Source organism: Nerophis ophidion, linkage group LG17, assembly GCF_033978795.1.
Source record: "Nerophis ophidion isolate RoL-2023_Sa linkage group LG17, RoL_Noph_v1.0, whole genome shotgun sequence".
In the NCBI taxonomy this organism is placed as follows: Eukaryota; Metazoa; Chordata; class Actinopteri; order Syngnathiformes; family Syngnathidae; genus Nerophis; species Nerophis ophidion.
Genome location: NC_084627.1, coordinates 7,264,080 through 7,282,190, shown reverse-complemented (window position 1 = coordinate 7,282,190; position 18,111 = coordinate 7,264,080). Strand labels below are relative to the sequence as shown.

Here is an 18,111-nt window from a genome sequence, read left to right as displayed (position 1 = left end):
ACACACACACACACACATATATATATATATATATATACAAACCCCGTTTCCATATGAGTTGGGAAATTGTGTTAGATGTAAATATAAACAGAATACAATGATTTGCAAATCCTTTTCAAGCCATATTCAGTTGAATATGCTACAAAGACAACATATTTGATGTTCAAACTGATAAACATTTTTTTTGTATAAATAATCATTAACTTTAGAATTTGATGCCAGCAACACGTGACAAAGAAGTTGGGAAAGGTGGCAATAAATACTGATGAAGTTGAGAAATACTCATCAAACACTTATTTGGAACATCCCACAGGTGTGCAGGCTAATTGGGAACAGGTGGGTGCCATGATTGGGTATAAAAACAGCTTCCCAAAAAGTGCTTAGTCTTTCACAAGAAAGGATGGGTGAGGGTCACCACTTTGTAAGCAAATTGTCAAACAGTTTTAGAACAACATTTCTCAACGAGCTATCGAAAGGAATTTAGGGATTTTACCATCTAGGTCCGTAAAATTATCAAAAGGTTCAGAGAATCTGGAGAAATCACTGCACGTAAGCGATGATATTACGGACCTTTGATACCTCAGGCGGTACTGCATCAAAAACCGACATCAGTGTGTAAAGGATATCACCACATGGGCTCAGGAACACTTCATAAAACCACTGTTACTAACTACAGTTGGTTGCTACATCTGTAAGTGCAAGTTAAAACTCTACTATGCAAAGCAAAACCCATTTATCAACAACACCCAGGAAGGCCGCAGGCTTTGCTGGGCCCGAGATCATCTAAGATGGACTGATACAAAGTGGAAAAGTGTTCTGTGGTCTGACGAGTCCACGTTTCAAATCATATTTGGAAACTGTGGACGTGGTGTCCTCTGGAACAAAGAGGAAAATAACCATCCAGATTGTTATAGGCGAAAAGTTCCAAACCCAGCATGTGTGATGGTATGGGGGTGTATTAGTGCCCAAGGCACATGATGAATGATAAATGGGTTGTACTTGTATAGCGCTTTTTCTACCTTCCGTTTCCATATGAGTTGGGAAATTTGTTGGATGAAAATATAAACAGAATACAATGATTTGCAAATCTTTTTCAAGCCATATTCAGTTGAATGCACTACAAAGACAACACATTTGATGTTCAAACTCATAAACTTTATTTTTTTTTTGCAAATAATAATCAACTTAGAATTTCATGGCTGCAACACGTGCCAAAGTAGTTGGGAAAGGGCATGTTCACCACTGTGTTACTTCACCTTTTTTTTAACAACACTCAATAAACGTTTGGGAACTGAGGAAACTAATTGTTGAAGCTTTGAAAGTGGAATTCTTTACCATTCTTGTTTTATGTAGAGCTTCTGTCGTTCAACAGTTCGGGGTCTCCGCTGTCCTATTTTACGCCACACATTTTCGATGGGAGACAGGTCTGGACTGCAGGCGGGCCAGGAAAGTACCCGCACTCTTTTTTACGAAGCCACGCTGTTGTAACATGTGCTGAATGTGGCTTGGCATTGTCTTGCTGAAATAAGCAGGGGCGTCCATGAAAAAGACGGTGCTTAGATGGCAGCTTATGTTATTCTAAAACCTGTATGTACCTTTCAGTATTAATGGTGCCTTTACAGATGAGTAAGTTACCCATGCCTTGGGCACTAATACACCCCCATACCATCACACATGCTGGCTTTTGAACTTCGCGTCGATAACAGTCTGGATGGTTCGCTTCCCCTTTGGTCCGGATGACACGATGTCGAATATTTCCAAAAATAATTTAAAATGTGGACTCGTCAGCCCACAGAACACTTTTCCACTTTGCATCAGTCCATCTTAGATGACCTCAGGCCCAGAGAAGCAGGCGGCGTTTCTGGATGTTGTTGATAAATGGATTTCACTTTGCATAGTAGAGCTTTAACTTGCACTCACAGATGTAGCGACCTACTGTATTTAGTGACAGTGGTTTTCTGAAGTGTTCCTGAGCCTATGTGCTGATATCCTTTCGAGATTGATGTCGGTTTTTGATACAGTGCCGTCGGAGGGATCGGAGGTCACAGTCATTCAATGTTGGTTTCGGGCCATGCCGCTTACGTGGAGTGATTTCTCCAGATTCTCTGAACCTTTTGATGATATTACGGACCATTGATGTTTTTCAAATCCCTAAATTTCTTACAATTGCACTTTGAAAAAACATTGTTCTTAAACTGTTTGACTATTTGCTCACGCAGTTGTGGACAAAGTGGTGTACCTCGCCCCATCCTTTCTTGTGAAAGACTGATAATTTTTTGGGAAGCTGTTTTTATAGCCAATCATGGCACCCACCTGTTCCCAATTAGCCTGCACACCTGTGGGATGTTCCAAATAAGTGTTTGATGAGCATTCCTCAACTTTATCAGTATTTATTGCCACCATTCCTAACTTCTTTGTCACATGTTGCTGGCATCAAACTCTAAAGTTAATGATTTGCCCAAAAAAAATGTTTATCAGTTTGAACATCAAATATGTTGTCTTTGTAGCATATTCAACTGAATATGGCTTGAAAAGGATTTGCAAATCATTGTATTCCGTTTGTATTTACATCTAACACAATTTCCCAACTCATACGGAAACAGGGTTTGTATATATTATGTGTGTATGTGTATATGTGTATATATATATATATATATATATATATATATATATATATATATGTGTGTGTGTGTGTGTGTATATACGTTTGTGTGTATGTATGTATGTGTACACACACGTATATACACTTATACATACACATGTATCTACACATTTACACACAAACACACACAAACACACAGAGAGACGGACACAAAAACTGTGCTTTAAGTGTAGCAGGAGTGTTTTGCATTTTCCCCATCATGCATTGCAGTGTATTGAAATCCTCTAGAATGATGTATGGTGCTTGGACATTGTTTTGTACTAGCCACAACATTTTGTGTTACGTACGACCGTGTGTGTTGACTTTTTCTGTTGGTTGTAGTTGTTTTGCACCATGAGGGGGAAAGGTTGTTTGGATTGAATCATAGAAGTAAAATGCTGTGCATCATACACTTCAAAGGACAATTCATAGTCATTGACCTGATTTTCTCACGTTCTCCACAAGATGGCGACCCATTTGCAGCAATCAGATATTTAGAATGATGTAGGAGGCCCCCCACAGGCTAAAAGGACCTTACACCTTCAACTTTACTTGAACATTCTTGTATCAGCTCAGCCTGGCGACAAGATGGCCGACAGGAAGCGCGTGTAGGCGAGTGTTAGTACCTGATGGTTTGTTGCTCCATCTTCTTGCGCTGCCACGCCGCGTCCACCTGCTCCGTGGCACAGCCGCCGCCGCTAGAGGGAGCCGCCTCCTCCCTGCTGCCGCCCTGAATGGTGACGGTGCACATGGAGACGGAGGACGGGTGGAGCACGGTGTAGTCCCTGGTCCTGGTCTTGTCAGCGCTGCCGGGGAGGGCGTCTGGAGCCACAATGCTGCTGGCGAAGGGGCTGGAGTCTTTGGGGGAGGGCTGCTTGCTGGGCCTCCTGTACGTCCGATAGTTTGAGTTCCTCACAAGCGAGGACGGCGTCTGAGAATAATCGGACGTCTCCAGGCTGAACTGAAGGTCGCTGTCCAGACCCTGGCTCCCCGCGGGGCTGCGCAGTCCGGGAGGCGAGGGCAGCTTCTGGTGGCGGCTGTTCAACGGCTCGCAGACGCCCGCCGGAGTCCAGGAGAGCGAGGGGGCGGGGTTACGCGGCTCCTGGCTGGGCGACGGCGGTCGCAGGCCCATGAGGGAGTCCCAGGAGCTGTAGGCGCAGTCGGCCTTGGACGTGGTCTTCAGGGTGGTGGTTTGCGCCAGAGGTTTCTGGTCACGCTCGGAGGCGTTCTGGTACCAGGAGTAGCTGTGGTGCTGCTCTGAAGACGAACACCAGTTGCTGAAATGTTCTGCTGAAATGGGACAACGGGATTGGAGACATTATTCAAGGATTAGGGCTGCACGATTAATCAGGACCGTGATTTAGTCTGCTACCATGAAAAAGGATGATGGTTGAACAAGCAGGCTTTGCAACACTTTCACAACCACCAGGGGGTAGCAGAGGTCCGTAGTCGTGTGTGAGGGACGAGTGGTCTGGATGGCGCCAATATTTCATATTTTGAAATATATTTTTATCAGTGTCGGCCGATTTTATTGGTAATGAACATAAATGTTACATGTATCATCACCATTACTTTCATTGTTTGTTTATAACAAAGCCAATAGTACACAATAACATAAAAGTCAAAACTACTGCGTACTACTCTTTGAAGTCCCTCACTTTTTGCCCTCAAAGTGCCTTTGTGTCCAAGAAATTATTCCCAGAGTATATTGTAATGTTCACACTATAGCAAGCACCCATATATAAGCCCCTTCCATTACATTTTAGAAGAAAAAAATATGCATTTCCATATATTAGCCGCACCCGACTATAACCCGCAGATACATAAATAAGTTATTTACACAGAAATATGCTGTAAATGTATATTTACCTACATTAATTGTTAAAACAGCTGATCAAACAAAACATAAGTCATGGTCATGGATCCACTAGCTGCGCATACTAGCTCTCTAATCGGCTAAACAGACTCAATAACTCCACAGTGGCGTTTTGATGAATTACTGAGGAATTTGTGAACGTGAAACGATACAAAAAGAATGTTAATAATACTAACACAGGCACTTGTAAATCTGTTAGCATATTGGCTCATGCTAACGACACTATCTTAATTACATCACAATAGCAGGTACAAATATGCATGAAAACACTCCTACAGAAATCACACATGGGACGCCTTGGTAAGTAAGAATTGTTTCAGTTATATTGTAGAATGTACAAATCTTATTTACTGAAGGAACTCTCCTGAAGGAATAAATAAAGTACTATCTAATCTAATTGGAGTGATGAATGAGGAATCCTTTCAGGCAGAAAATGCTATGAGCGTTAATCACAGTTTTGAGGCGTTAAAACACAAAGTATATTATCAACCGGCAACCGGTCCAAAAGATGGCGCCGTGGGTTTAATTAAAACTATTGGACACAAAACATTATGGCCATTAGCGAGGAAAAATCCGTAAACTACCCGCACCGTTTTATAAGCCACACGGTACAAAGCGTAGGAAAAAAGTAATGGCTCATAGTCGGGAAATGATGGTATAAACAAAGCGAAAATGTAAATATGGATTATATTCTGATACTAGGTCTACAAATTACTTGACTAATTCATTTTATAATACATAGTTTCTGCTGATGTCATACATTTGTTGCGGGAAAAAAGAAAACAAAAAACAAAACAAAGGCCGATATGGATCAAAAAAGAGGCCGTAACTGATATGTCAAAATGTCTAATTTTGGCGGTCGATAATGTGTTGCTTAGTTGGGATTGTGTCAGCATGATGAAGGATTAAAAATGGACATATTTCAATTCCTGCCATTTTAAGAGAGAAAGTGTTTAGTAATGAGGATCCAGATGTTACCTTGGCTGCTGTTGAAGAATGGACTGGTGTCCTCGCTCGGACCCGACTGCTTCCTGGCGGGCCGTGACGTCTCCTGCGTGGAGGCGTGAAGTCCTTCGTGGAAGTTGGACCAGCTCCTGGAGTCCACAGAGATCTTCTCCGCCTTGGCAGGGGACGACTTGATGCTGCGAGAGGACACCGGCTTGGACTCCTCGTCGCTGTCAAAGCCGAAGGGGTCGTCCGAGTCGTCCCCGCAGGGCCGGGCTCTCTTGTGGACGTCCAGGACCGAGGCGCTGTTGGGAGCGCCGGCGCGCTTGGAGCCCACCTTGGCCTTGTAGGTGGTGGCCCCCCATTTTGTGCTCAGGGTGCCCCTCTTGGTGGACAGGACTTCATCAAACTTGGACGTGCTCTCTCCTCCCTTGCGGCTGTAGGTTTTACCAAATCTGGATGTCATCGTTGCGTCTGGCTCATATTTTCTGAAGAGAGCGAGAAGAAGCGACGTCAGGATAAATCCTTCTTCAAGACTAGTTTGTAGACACCAGGCTACTGCCCTCTTAAATCTGTCCATAACTTTTTCAGTTATGTTGCTAACATACAAACACTGGCGAAAGCATGCGGTGGAAGCACGGACACTGCACACCGCGGGGAATACCAGTAATATGACCAGTTACTTCATAAACCGTCACCCCAAGAATATACCAGATTTTCCGGACTATAGAGCGCACCAGGATATAAGCTGCACCTGCTGAATCTTTGGATAAATATATATTTTTTTCCATATACTAGGAGCACCGGACTATAAATGGCAGATATACACGTTGTGAAATGAGTTATTTACACAGTTATGGTTATTCACATATCTTAATTGTTTCCAAACGGTGCCTCTCACACGGCAGTAAAACGGCTGATCAAACAAAACAGAAGTCATTGTCATGTCTGCTCTCCAATCATCTATACCGACTCAATTACTTTTTTATGTCAAAGGGGAACGACTAGCATATCTCTAAGATGGCGCAAAGTAACAAAAATCCATAATTATTCATTTAATCTTGCTATTTTCGTCCGTGATGTGTAATGTTTATTGTTTAAAAGTACGGTCAGTGAAAATGAATTTCCCCACAGGGACCAAGAAATCGAAATCAATTTATAAGAACAAAATTAGCTAACATGCTAGCTAAAAATGTTACCGTGTTATAGTTAGCCTGCTAACATTAACAGGGGTAGAGCTAGCATACTTCTAAGATGAGGCCCAATAACAACATCAATGATTATTACTTTAAAAAGAACAAAATTAGCTTAAATGCTAGCAAAAAACTTTACCTTCTTATTGTTCCCATGCTAACAGGGGAACGGCTAGCATACCTCTAAAATTGGGCCAAATAACAAAATCAATTATTACTTTAAAACAAACAAAATTAGCTAAAATTCTAGCAAAAATAGTTACCGTGTTATTGTTAACATGCTTACAGTAAATGCTGACAGGGGAACAGCTAGCATACTTCTAAAATGGCGCTAAGTAAAAAACATCCATAAATATTTACCTAAAGAGAACCGAATTAGCTAAAATGCTGGCAAAAATGCTAGCATACTTCGAAGATAAGGTGACGTTTTGATGAATTTACTGAGGAATTTGTGAAGTGAAACAACACAAAAAGTATGTTATTGTAAAATAATAATACTAACACAGACACTCGTACACATGTTAGCTAATGCTAGCGACGCTAGCTTGATTACATTACGATGGCGCGTACAAATGCATGAAAACACTCCTACAGACATCACACATGGGACGCTTAGGTAAATATGAATTATTTTAGTTATATTGTAAAACTGAAGAATCCTTATGACAGTTTCTCTTGGTTTAAGGCATTAAAACAGGAAGTAGATTTTAAACCTGCAACGCATGCAGTAAGCAAACCATTGGACACAAAACATTTTAGCTGATAGCAAAATAAAGTTCATAAATTAGCCACAACTTTATATAACCCAGGACTTCCACTGAATGCGGACAAAATATAGTATCCGGTTTACTTTCAAAATGAAATACTCTGTCTTCAAGGCGGATGGTATTTGACACTTTGAAAGGTCCTAATGGGCGGCCATCGTCATGAGGTCAACTTGTCAAAGGATTTCAGACTTAGTTTCACCTTGTTGACACAAATGGAAGAGGACATGCTGAATCTGAAGGTCCAAAATGAAGGAATACAGTACAGGCATATCCAGGGCAGCTAAATGAGGATATGGGGGCCTGTGTCAAATATCAGCTGATATGGAGACCGGGAAAGCAGAGGACTGGTTGTGTGACCAGGGATGACGTTACTGTGGTATTTTTGTATTGGTGCAAAATATAAACTGCAGGGTTCAAAGCGTAGGAAAAAAGGCTTATTATCTGGAATGTATTGTATTTGAACCCAGTGAAGCTAAACATCAACATATACATATGTATCCTTTAAACACAGGATGTTTCCACACAATTCTTTGCACCTAAAAAGCAAGCTTTCAAATGACACTGACCGTTTTTTTGTTTTTCAAATGGGTTAAACGTTATTAAAGTTAAGTCATTTTTAACAAAAATGTCACAGAAAATCTTATGCCCTATTGACTTTTTATTGACAAACAGTCGTGCATTTGTAACGCTTTTAAAAGTCCATAACTTTCTTAATATCTATCACAGGAAATGACACTCACAGTGTAACACTGCAATCGTCTTTCCAAGACCTGGATGAAAATAAACTTACCTAACAAAATAAAAAAATGTCATATCACAGTAATTGTGACCAAAATTGTCCAGGGTGTACGCCGCCTTCCGCCCGATTGTAGCTGAGATAGGCACCAGCGCCTCCGTGACCCCAAAAGGGAATAAGCGGTAGAAGATGGATGAATGGATGATCAAACTTATCATCATAACAGCAACATTGCTCCAAAAAGACTTCAACACCACTAAAATATTTTAACCAAGTTTTAAAAAATTTTACTAAAATAAATACGACACACTTTATACTTTCTTAGCGTTCATAAGAGCCATATTATTTTCATGTGCCTTCTAATTTGTGAAGATCTTAAAATGTTTTTGATAAATGGAAATTGGGTGTTTTATCTTGAGCTTCACTTCCGGTTTATGTGACCTCACATGACTTCACTTCCTGTCAGTTTCAACGCGACCAAATCAATCCTTTAAAGGCCTACTGAAAGCCACTACTAGCGACCACGCAGTCTGATAGTTTATATATCAATGATGAAATATTAACATTGCAACACATGCCAATACGGCCGCTTTAGTTTACTAAATTGCAATTTTAAATTTCACGCCGAAGTATCCTGCTGAAATGTCTCGGTATGATGACGCGTGCGCGTGACGTCACGGACTGTAGAAGACATTTTGGTCCAGCATTGTTCTCAGCTATTAAGTAGTCTGTTTTCATCGCAAAATTCCACAGTATTCTGGACACCTGTGTTGCTGAATCTTTTACAATTTGTTCAATGAACAATGGAGACATCAAAGAAGAAAGCTGTAGGTGGGAAGCGGTGTATTGCGACCGGCTTTAGCAACACAAACACAGCCGGTGTTTCATTGTTTACATTCTCGAAAGATGACAGTCAAGCTTTACTATGGAACAGAGATGTCAAGCGAACACGGTTGGATTGGACCACACACACAATGTACAGCGTATAATGCAGCGATCATTTCGAAAAATCGTGTTTCGAAGAGGGTCCCTTGCAAAGGGCATAGATGGGCATTGCCACCACCCGTCGACTGGTGCTGAAGAAAGGTGCAGGGCCGACCTTCAGGTTGTACAGGTACGACCATATAATCTCACTACAACACTAGTAACACAATAAGCAGATAAGGGATTTTCCAGAATTATCCTAGTACATTTGTCTAATAACATCTGAATCGCTCCCACTGCCTTGGTCATTTTTTTTCTTTCTAGTCTTTCACTCTAACTTTCCTCATCCACGAATCATAAATCCTCGCTCAAATTAATGGGGAAATCGTTGCTTTCTCGGTCCAAATCGCTCTCGCTGCTGGTGGCCATGATTGTAAACAATGTTCAGATGTGAGGAGCTCCACAACCCGTGACGTCACGCTTATATCGTCTGCTACTTCCGGCACAGGCAAGGCTTTTTTATCAGCACCAAAAGTTGCAAACTTTATCGTGGATGTTCTCTACTAAATCCTCTCGGCAAAAATATGGCAATATGTTGAAATGATGAAGTATGACACATAGAATGGACCTGCTATCCCCGTTTAAATAAGAACATCTCATTTCAGTCGGCCTTTAAGTGCGATATAAATATGTTAGTTGCTCAGAGAGCATTGTGTGCTTGGGCTATGATGTTTCTTTACGGGGGAAAGAGGTTAAGGACTCTTGTTTTCACGTTAGCATTTAGGCTAGCCGGCGAGCTAACACTAGCCGGACCATGTATTTAACAAAGTGTGGCTTTTAGCTTTTTGCAGATGATGTGGTCCTGATGGCTTCATCTGGCCAGGATCTTCAGCTCTCGCTGGATCGGTTCGCAGCCGAGTGTGAAGCGACCGGGATGAGAATCAGCACCTCCAAGTCCGAGTCCATGGTTCTCGCCCGGAAAAGGGTGGAGTGCCATCTCCGGGTTGGGGAGGAGACCCTGCCCCAAGTGGAGGAGTTCAAGTACCTAGGAGTCTTGTTCACCAGTGAGGGAAGAGTGGATGGTGAGATCGACAGGTGCGGCGTCTTCAGTAATGCGGACGTTGTACCGATCCGTTGTGGTGAAGAAGGAGCTAAGCCGGAAGGCAACGGTCTCAATTTACCAGTTGATCTACATTCCCATCCTCTCCTATGATCATGAGCTTTGGGTTAAAGTTCACAAGGTACAAGCGGCCCAAATGAGTTTCCTCCGCCGTGTGGTGGGTCTCTCCCTTAGAGATAGGGTGAGAAGCTCTGTCATCCGGGAGGAACTCAAAGTAAAGCCGCTGCTCCTCCACATGGAGAGGAGCCAGATGAGGTGGTTCGGGCATCTGGTCAGGATGCCACCCGAACGCCTCCCTAGGGAGGTGTTTAGGGCACGTCCAACCTGTAGGAGGCCACGGGGAAGACCCAGGACACGTTGGGAAGACTATGTCTCCCGGCTGGTTTGGGAACGCCTCGGGATCCCCCGGGAAGAGCTGGACCAAGTGGCCGGGGAGAGGGAAGTCTGGGCTTCCCTGCTTAGGCTGCTGCCCCCGCGACCCAACCTTGGATAAGTGGAAGAAGATGGATGGATGGATGGCTATCAGCCACGATTTTAATATCATCCACCCATCCATTTTCTACCACTTATTCTCTTTGAGTTTGCGGGAGCCTATCTCAGCTACAATCGGGTGGAAGGCAGTGTACACCCTGGACAAGTCGCCACCTCATCGCAGGATTTAAGAACCTTTTCATTTAAAAACGATTATCTCTAACCTATAAAATAAAATTGATAGCAGGTTGTGGTTTTCTTTGGACAATAGCACAGTATTATCGTGCAGTGGCCACCAAATGGTATCGCGACATTTGGACGTCGTTACAGAGTGTGGAGATAGTGCTACTTCTTAAAAAACAGCAAATATTATGTCGTCTTATAACTTAGGTGTGCCAAAACAAAGCTAATAAATGCATCTTACCGGCGGGATGAAGAAAGGTTAATACAAGCCTATTATCAACAATAATAATAATGTTTATCCCTCAAGATGCTGAGTTGTTGACTGTTAGCTGTAGCATTAGCACGGCTAGCCCGGAGCTAACGGCTAAGAATAAGTGCTAAAGGCCGCCGCTTGTTGGCCGCAGAAGACAGAAGATGCATGTTTGACACGCGGGCAGCACTCAGGTGCCTTTAGAAGACTCACTTGGCCGGCTAGAGGGCCGCAGGAGGGACAAAGCACATTCACACTGGCATCGGAGCGCAGGCCTCAGTCCAGCATCCACCGGGCCGCACGGGACAACACACCAGCCCGCGGACGGACGCTGCCGACGCCGCCTCGCCGGACTCCAAGCGACGGTGAGCGTGGAAAACTGTCGGATGTTCAGACTAAACTGCAGACTATTTGTTTCCTGCGGCTTGTGACGGAGCTTTCCATGGCCGTCAACTAAACGTCAAGCTGGCGGACAGCGGGACACGACCGGAAGTCGCTTCGAACCTCCTCAGTAAAAGCGTGTTGCAATAAGACTTGCGCGTTACATCGATCCACAACAACAAAGAAAAACATTGAATTGAAAAAAATCCGAATAATTTCACGGATAACAAGGTTCAAGTCCATGTCGATAAGTTACGGCAATGTTATTGCTTTTGATTTTTAGTTTGGTAACAACAACCGGAAGTTTTTGAGTTCAAGTTTCAACCGCGCTCATGCAACGTTCAATGACACTCGTAAAAGTGACAATTGACATGACTTGACACAAATGATGACAATAAGATATTAGAGGTGTGGGAAAAAAATCGATTCAAATACGAATCGCGATTCTCAGATACCATAACAATGCAATCCAATTCCAAAAGCAAACCTGAGCAACACTCAGAACTGCAATAAACAGAGCGATTTAGAGGAGACACAAACACCACACAGAACAAACCAAAAGTAGTGAAACAAAAATGAATATTATCAACAACAGTATCAATATTAGTTATAATTTCAGCATAGCAGTGATTAAAAATCCCTCATTGACATTATCATTAGACATTTATAAGAATAATAGAAAAGAACAATAGTGGCTTACACTTGCATGGCATCTCATAAGCTGGACAACACACTGTGTCCAATGTTTGCACAAAGATAAAATAAGTCATATTTTTGCTTCCTTTAATAGTTAAAACAAATTTACATTATTGCAATCAGTTGATAAAACATTGTACTTTACAATTATAAAAGCTTTTTTTTTTTTAAATCTACTACTCTGCTAGCATGTGAGCAGACTGGGGTAGATCCTGCTGAAATCTATGTATTGAATGAATACACAATCCTTTTCAATCGGAAAAATATCATTTTTGAATCGAGAATTGCGTTGAATTGAAAAAATCGATATATAATCGAATCGCGACCCAAGAATTGATATTGAATCGAATCGTGGGACACCCAAAGACTCGCAGCCCTACAAGATATCAAGTCCATCCATCCATTTCTACCGCTTATTCCCTTTTGGGGTCGTGGGGGGCGCTGGCGCCTATCTCAGCTAGAATCGGGCAGAAGGCGGGTACACCCTGGACAAGTCGCCACCTCATCACAGGGCCAACACAGACAGACAGACAACATTCACACACTAGGGAGCATTTAGTGTTGCCAATCAACCTATCCCCAGGTGCATGTCTTTGGAGGTGGGAGGGGCCTATCCCCAGGTGCATGTCTTTGGAGGTGGGAGGGGCATATCCCCAGGTGCATGTCTTTGGAGGTGGGAGGGGCCTATCCCCAGGTGCATGTCTTTGGAGGTGGGAGGGGCCTATCCCCAGGTGCATGTCTTTGGAGGTGGGAGGAAGCTGGAGTAGAACCCACGCATTCACGGGGAGAACATGCAAACTCCAAACAGAAAGATCCCGAGCCTGGGATTGAACCCAGGACTGCAGGACCTTCGTATTGTGAGGCAGACGCACTAACCCCTCTGCCACCGTGACGCCCCCAAGATATCAAGTCACATTTTGTAATGACTTTTTATTAATTTCGTCCTGTATTAGTATTCAGTGCCTCCATACAAAGTGTGAGTCTAACATTGGACAGTGTGCACCTCTATTGTTGTGTTTGAACACATTCACGACATTCCTGAGTGCTTCTTTTATGGTTTGAATCAACACAGTTTATTGCTACTTTGACAGTGCAGAACAACATCAAGGATGACTTTCTGTGGTCACACCTGTGTGATGTCACACCCTCTACGGAAGTAACTTCTTGGATAAATTGAATAGTTTTAATGCAACATACTTTCTACTTTTAGAATAAGAAACACTACTTTTACTTTCTTACATCCACTCTCTTTTATTGAGATCGTCGTTAAATGTTAGATTGATTATTGCTTGCAAATGTTTATTTTATTCAGGCCCGTTAGAGGGACTTGTGTCACATGACTACGTTTCACCAATCCAAAAAAGCCTGACAGTCACGTGACCACATGAGGCCGGAAAAAGTGACTTGACTCTTCAACGTTTACTCACAAAATATGAAAAAGAACATTTGTATCATCTTGTGTGTCAGTAGAAATATTCCCAACTCAGCCTACAATAATTCACCTTCATTTGTTTTTTTAAATATATATTTTTGGGGTAAAAGTTTTGATTTTTTGATTATTTTTATTAATGTATTCTTAATTATTTGTATCATATTGTGTGTCAGTAGAAATATTCACAAATCAGCCTACAATAATTCACCTTTATTTATTTTATTTCTTGAATGTGCATTTTTTTATTTATTAATTTATTTAAAAAAAAAATGTATTTGTTAGTTTTTTAGAATTATTTTAATCATGTTTTATGTCGGTAGAAATATTCACAAATCAGCCTACAATAATTCACCTTTATTTATTTTATTTTTGAATGTGCATATTTTTATTTTTATTAATTAATTTAAAAAAATGTATTTGTTAGTTTTTTTTTTAATATTTAAATCAAGTTTTATGTCGATAGAGATATTTTCACAACTCAGCCGACAATAATTCACCTTCATTTGTTTTTTTGAATATATATTTTTTGGGGTAAACATTTTTATTTGTTAATTATTTGTATTAATTTTTTCTTAATTATTTGTTTCATATCGTGTGTCGTTAGAAATATTCACAACTCAGGTTACAATAATTCACCTTTATTTATTTTATTTTTTGAATATGCATATTTGGCCCTGCGATGAGGTGGCGACTTGTCCAGGGTGTACGCCGCCGTCCGCTTGATTGTAGCTGAGATAGGCGCCAGCGCCCCCTGAGTCCCCAAAAGGGAATAAGCGGTAGTAAATAAATGGATGGATGGAATATGCATATTTTTATTTTTATGAATTTATTTAAAAAAAAAAAAATTGTTAGTTTTTTTTAATTATTTTAATCATTTTTTATGTCGGTAGAAATATTCACAACTCAGCCGACAATAATTCACATTCATTTGTTTTTTTTAGATATATATTTTTGGGGCAAAATTTTGGATTTTTTAATTACTTGTATTAAATTGTTCTTAATTATTTGTATCATATCGTGTGTCATTAGAAATATTCACAATTCAGCCTACAATAATTCACCTTTATTTATTGTATTTTTGGAATATGCATGTTTTTATTTTTATTAATTTATTGAAAAAATATATTTTTATTTGTTATTTTTTCAAAATTATTTTAATCATGTTTTATATCAGTAGAAATATTCACAACTCAGCTGACAATCATGAATCTTCGTTTATTTATAGTTTTTTTTTTAAATATACATATTTTTATTTATTCATTTTTTAATTATTTACATTTTTTCAAAAAAATGTATCATACTGTGTGTTAGTAGAAATATTCACAACTCAGCTTACAATAATTCACCTTCATTTGTTTATTTATTTATTATTATTTTTGTTTTAATTTTTAAATATTTTTTCTGTATTCATTTAAAAAAATATATATATTTTTTTTATTATCTATATTATCTTTTGTGTCAGTAGAAATATTCACAACTCAGCCTACAATATTTCACCTTCATTTTTTTATTTGTTATTTATAAAAAAATATGTATTTTTAAGTTTTTTTTTATTTTATTATATATTTTTGAATTAATTTAATCTATTTTTTATTTCTTTATTTGAGAATTCCACTTCCAACTAAAGAAAACATGTTGCCCTAAATTGTAAATGTTTGTGTTGTTTTACAGTAGCTAGCATATGCTAACATTAGCCGTGTCATGACGTCATACGTGACTGAAAAATTTCCATCTTTTGTAGTACACACTCCAGCGGTGTCTCTCTCTCACACACACACACACACACATACACACACACACACACACACACACACACACACAGACACACACACACACACACGCACACACTCACGCACACACACACACACACACACACACACACAGACTCAAAAGGAAGAGGAAGAAGCAGAGTTGATTTAATCCCGCGGCTTGTCCTCTTCGAAACAAATAGTAACACTTTTGTTCACTTCCGGTTGCAGCTCAACTCAACTAAATGACAAAGAGAATGAGATGATGTCATTTTTAATGAAGTTGGAGATGTTTACCGGGCTTCTTCTTCCTCGTACTTGCAGTGTATACTACTAGATTACTTTGGAGTACTTGAGTACCTCGGGTGGCAGGAGTGACGTCATTTCAAAGCGGAATCCTCAAAATGACTCCCGTGCAGATGCTGCCATCTTGTGGCCGTCATCAAAACTACAGTCGGAGTTAAAAAGGTGACATTGACCCACACGGCCACTAGAGGCCGCCACACTGCAGGCAGAATTCTTTCCCAAGGCTTTGTCCGAGTCTTGCTTAATGATACGCAGAAGATATGTATTTTATAAGAAGTAATTATATTGAATACATGTCCGCGGCACACAGGTGCACGTAAAGAGTGGCAGAGAAGAGTCCGCAGTCACATGTTTGTTGTGCTAAAATGTCAAAAAAATTCACTAATATGACCAGAAACTCCGAAGACTAATAATGCTAATTAGATAGTACTTTATTTATTCCGTCAGGAGAGTTCCTTCCTTAATGTTAGCATGCCAATGTTTCATGCTAACTTTTTTGCTCATTTTGTTTGAAATAAGTACCAATGATGGTCACACACACACTAGGCGTGGTGAACTTATTCTCAACCATTGACCCATCACCCTTGATCACCTGCTGGCAGGCGAGGGGAGCAGTGAGCAGTTCGAGATGCTACCTCAGTAGAAGCATTTAAGTCTCATCTTAAAACTCATCTGTATACTCTAGCCTTTAAATAGACCTCCTTTTTAGACCAGTTGATCTGCCGCTTCTTTTCTTTCTCCTATGTCCCCCCCCCTCCCTTGTGGAGGGGGTCCGGTCCGATGACCATGGATGAAGTACTGACTGTCCAGAGTCGAGACCCAGGATGGACCGCTCGTCGGGACCCAGGATGGACCGCTCGCCTGTATCGGTTGGGGACATCTCTACGCTGCTGATCCGCTTGAGATGGTTTCCTGTGGATGGGACTCTCGCGGCTGTGTTGGAGCCACTATGGATTGAACTTTCACAGTATCATGTTAGACCCGCTCGACATCCATTGTTTTCGGTCCCCTAGAGGGGGGGGGGGGTTGCCCACATCTGAGGTCCTCTCCAAGGTTTCTCATAGTCAGCATTGTCACTGGCGTCCCACTGGATGTGAATTCTCCCTGCCCACTGGGTGTGAGTTTTCCTTGCCCTTTTGTGGGTTCTTCCGAGGATGTTGTAGTCGTAATGATTTGTGCAGTCCTTTGAGACATTTGTGATTTGGGGCTATATGAATAAACATTGATTGATTGATTGAGCAGCAGCGGTGGCCGCGCACGGGAATCATGTTTGGTGATTTAACCCCCAATTGTCAGTCTCAGAGCTTTGATTGATTGATTGAAACTTTTATTAGTAGATTGCACAGTATAGCACATATTCTGTAAATTGACCATTTAATGGTAACACCCCAATAAGTTTTTCAACTTGTTTAAGTCGGGGTCCACCTTCATCAATTCATGGTCATTTGAGCTTGGTCCACATTGCCGGCGGTAATTCCAGTGAGGGTTGGACTCCGCCAAGGCTGTCCTTTGTCACTCATTCTGTTCATAACTTTTATTGACACCATTTCTAGGCGCAGTCAAGGCGTTGAGGGGATCTTGTTTGGTGGCTGCAGGATTAGGTCTTTGCGTTTTTCAGATGATGTGGTCCTGATGGCTTCATGTGGCCAGGATCTTCAGCTCTCACTGGATCGGTTCGCAGCCGAGTGTGAAGCGACCGGAATGAGAATCAGCACCTCCACATCCGAGTCCATAGTTGTTTTCCGGAAAAGGGTGGAATGCCATCTCCGGGTTGGAGAGGAGACCCTGCCCCAAGTGGACGAGTTCAAGTACCTAGGAGTCTTGTTCACCAGTGAGGGAAGAGTGGATGGTGAGATCGACAGGCGGATCAGTGCGGCGTCTTCAGTAATGCGGACGTTGTATCGATCCGTTGTGGTGAAGAAGGAGCTGAGCCGGAAGGCAAAGCTCTCAATTTACCGGTCGATCTACGTTCCCATCCTCACCTATGGTCATGAGCTTTGGGTCATGACCGAAAGGACAAGATCACGGGTACAAGCGGCCCAAATGAGTTTGGGTCTCTCCCTTAGAGACAGGGTGAGAAGCTCTGCCATCCGGGAGGAACTCAAAGTAAAGCCGCTGCTCCTCCACATGGAGAGGAGCCAGATGAGGTGGTTCGGGCATCTGGTCAGGATGCCACCCGAACGCCTCCCTAGGGCTCATCTGACCGGTAAGAGGCCACGGGGAAGATCCAGGACACGTTGGGAAGACTATGTCTCCCGGCTGGCCTGGGAACGTCTCGGGATCCTCCGGGGAAGAGCTAGACGAAGTGGCTGGGGAGAGGGAAGTCTGGGGTTCCCTGCTTAGGCTGCTGCCCCCGCGATCTAACCTCGGATAAGCTGAAGAAAATGGATGGATGGATGGATGGATGGATGGATGGATAACCCCCAATTCCAAGCCTTGATG

General features: G+C 41.8%; 1 protein-coding gene across 1 annotated transcript in view; it reads right to left on the bottom strand.

Moving 5' to 3' along the window:
* The window catches only part of LOC133535932 (wings apart-like protein homolog), a 39,116-nt gene extending 27,506 nt beyond the window's left edge, over positions 1 to 11,610 (bottom strand). The window contains exons 1-3 of the mRNA XM_061875998.1: positions 11,320 to 11,610; positions 5,496 to 5,950; positions 3,268 to 3,931 (exon numbers count right to left, since the gene is read on the bottom strand). Of these exons, the coding sequence (XP_061731982.1) occupies positions 3,268 to 3,931; positions 5,496 to 5,928 (1,097 nt within the window). The 5' untranslated portion in view covers positions 5,929 to 5,950; positions 11,320 to 11,610. The remainder of the gene's footprint in view (positions 1 to 3,267; positions 3,932 to 5,495; positions 5,951 to 11,319) is intronic.
* Between the last annotated feature and the right edge of the window lie 6,501 nt (positions 11,611 to 18,111).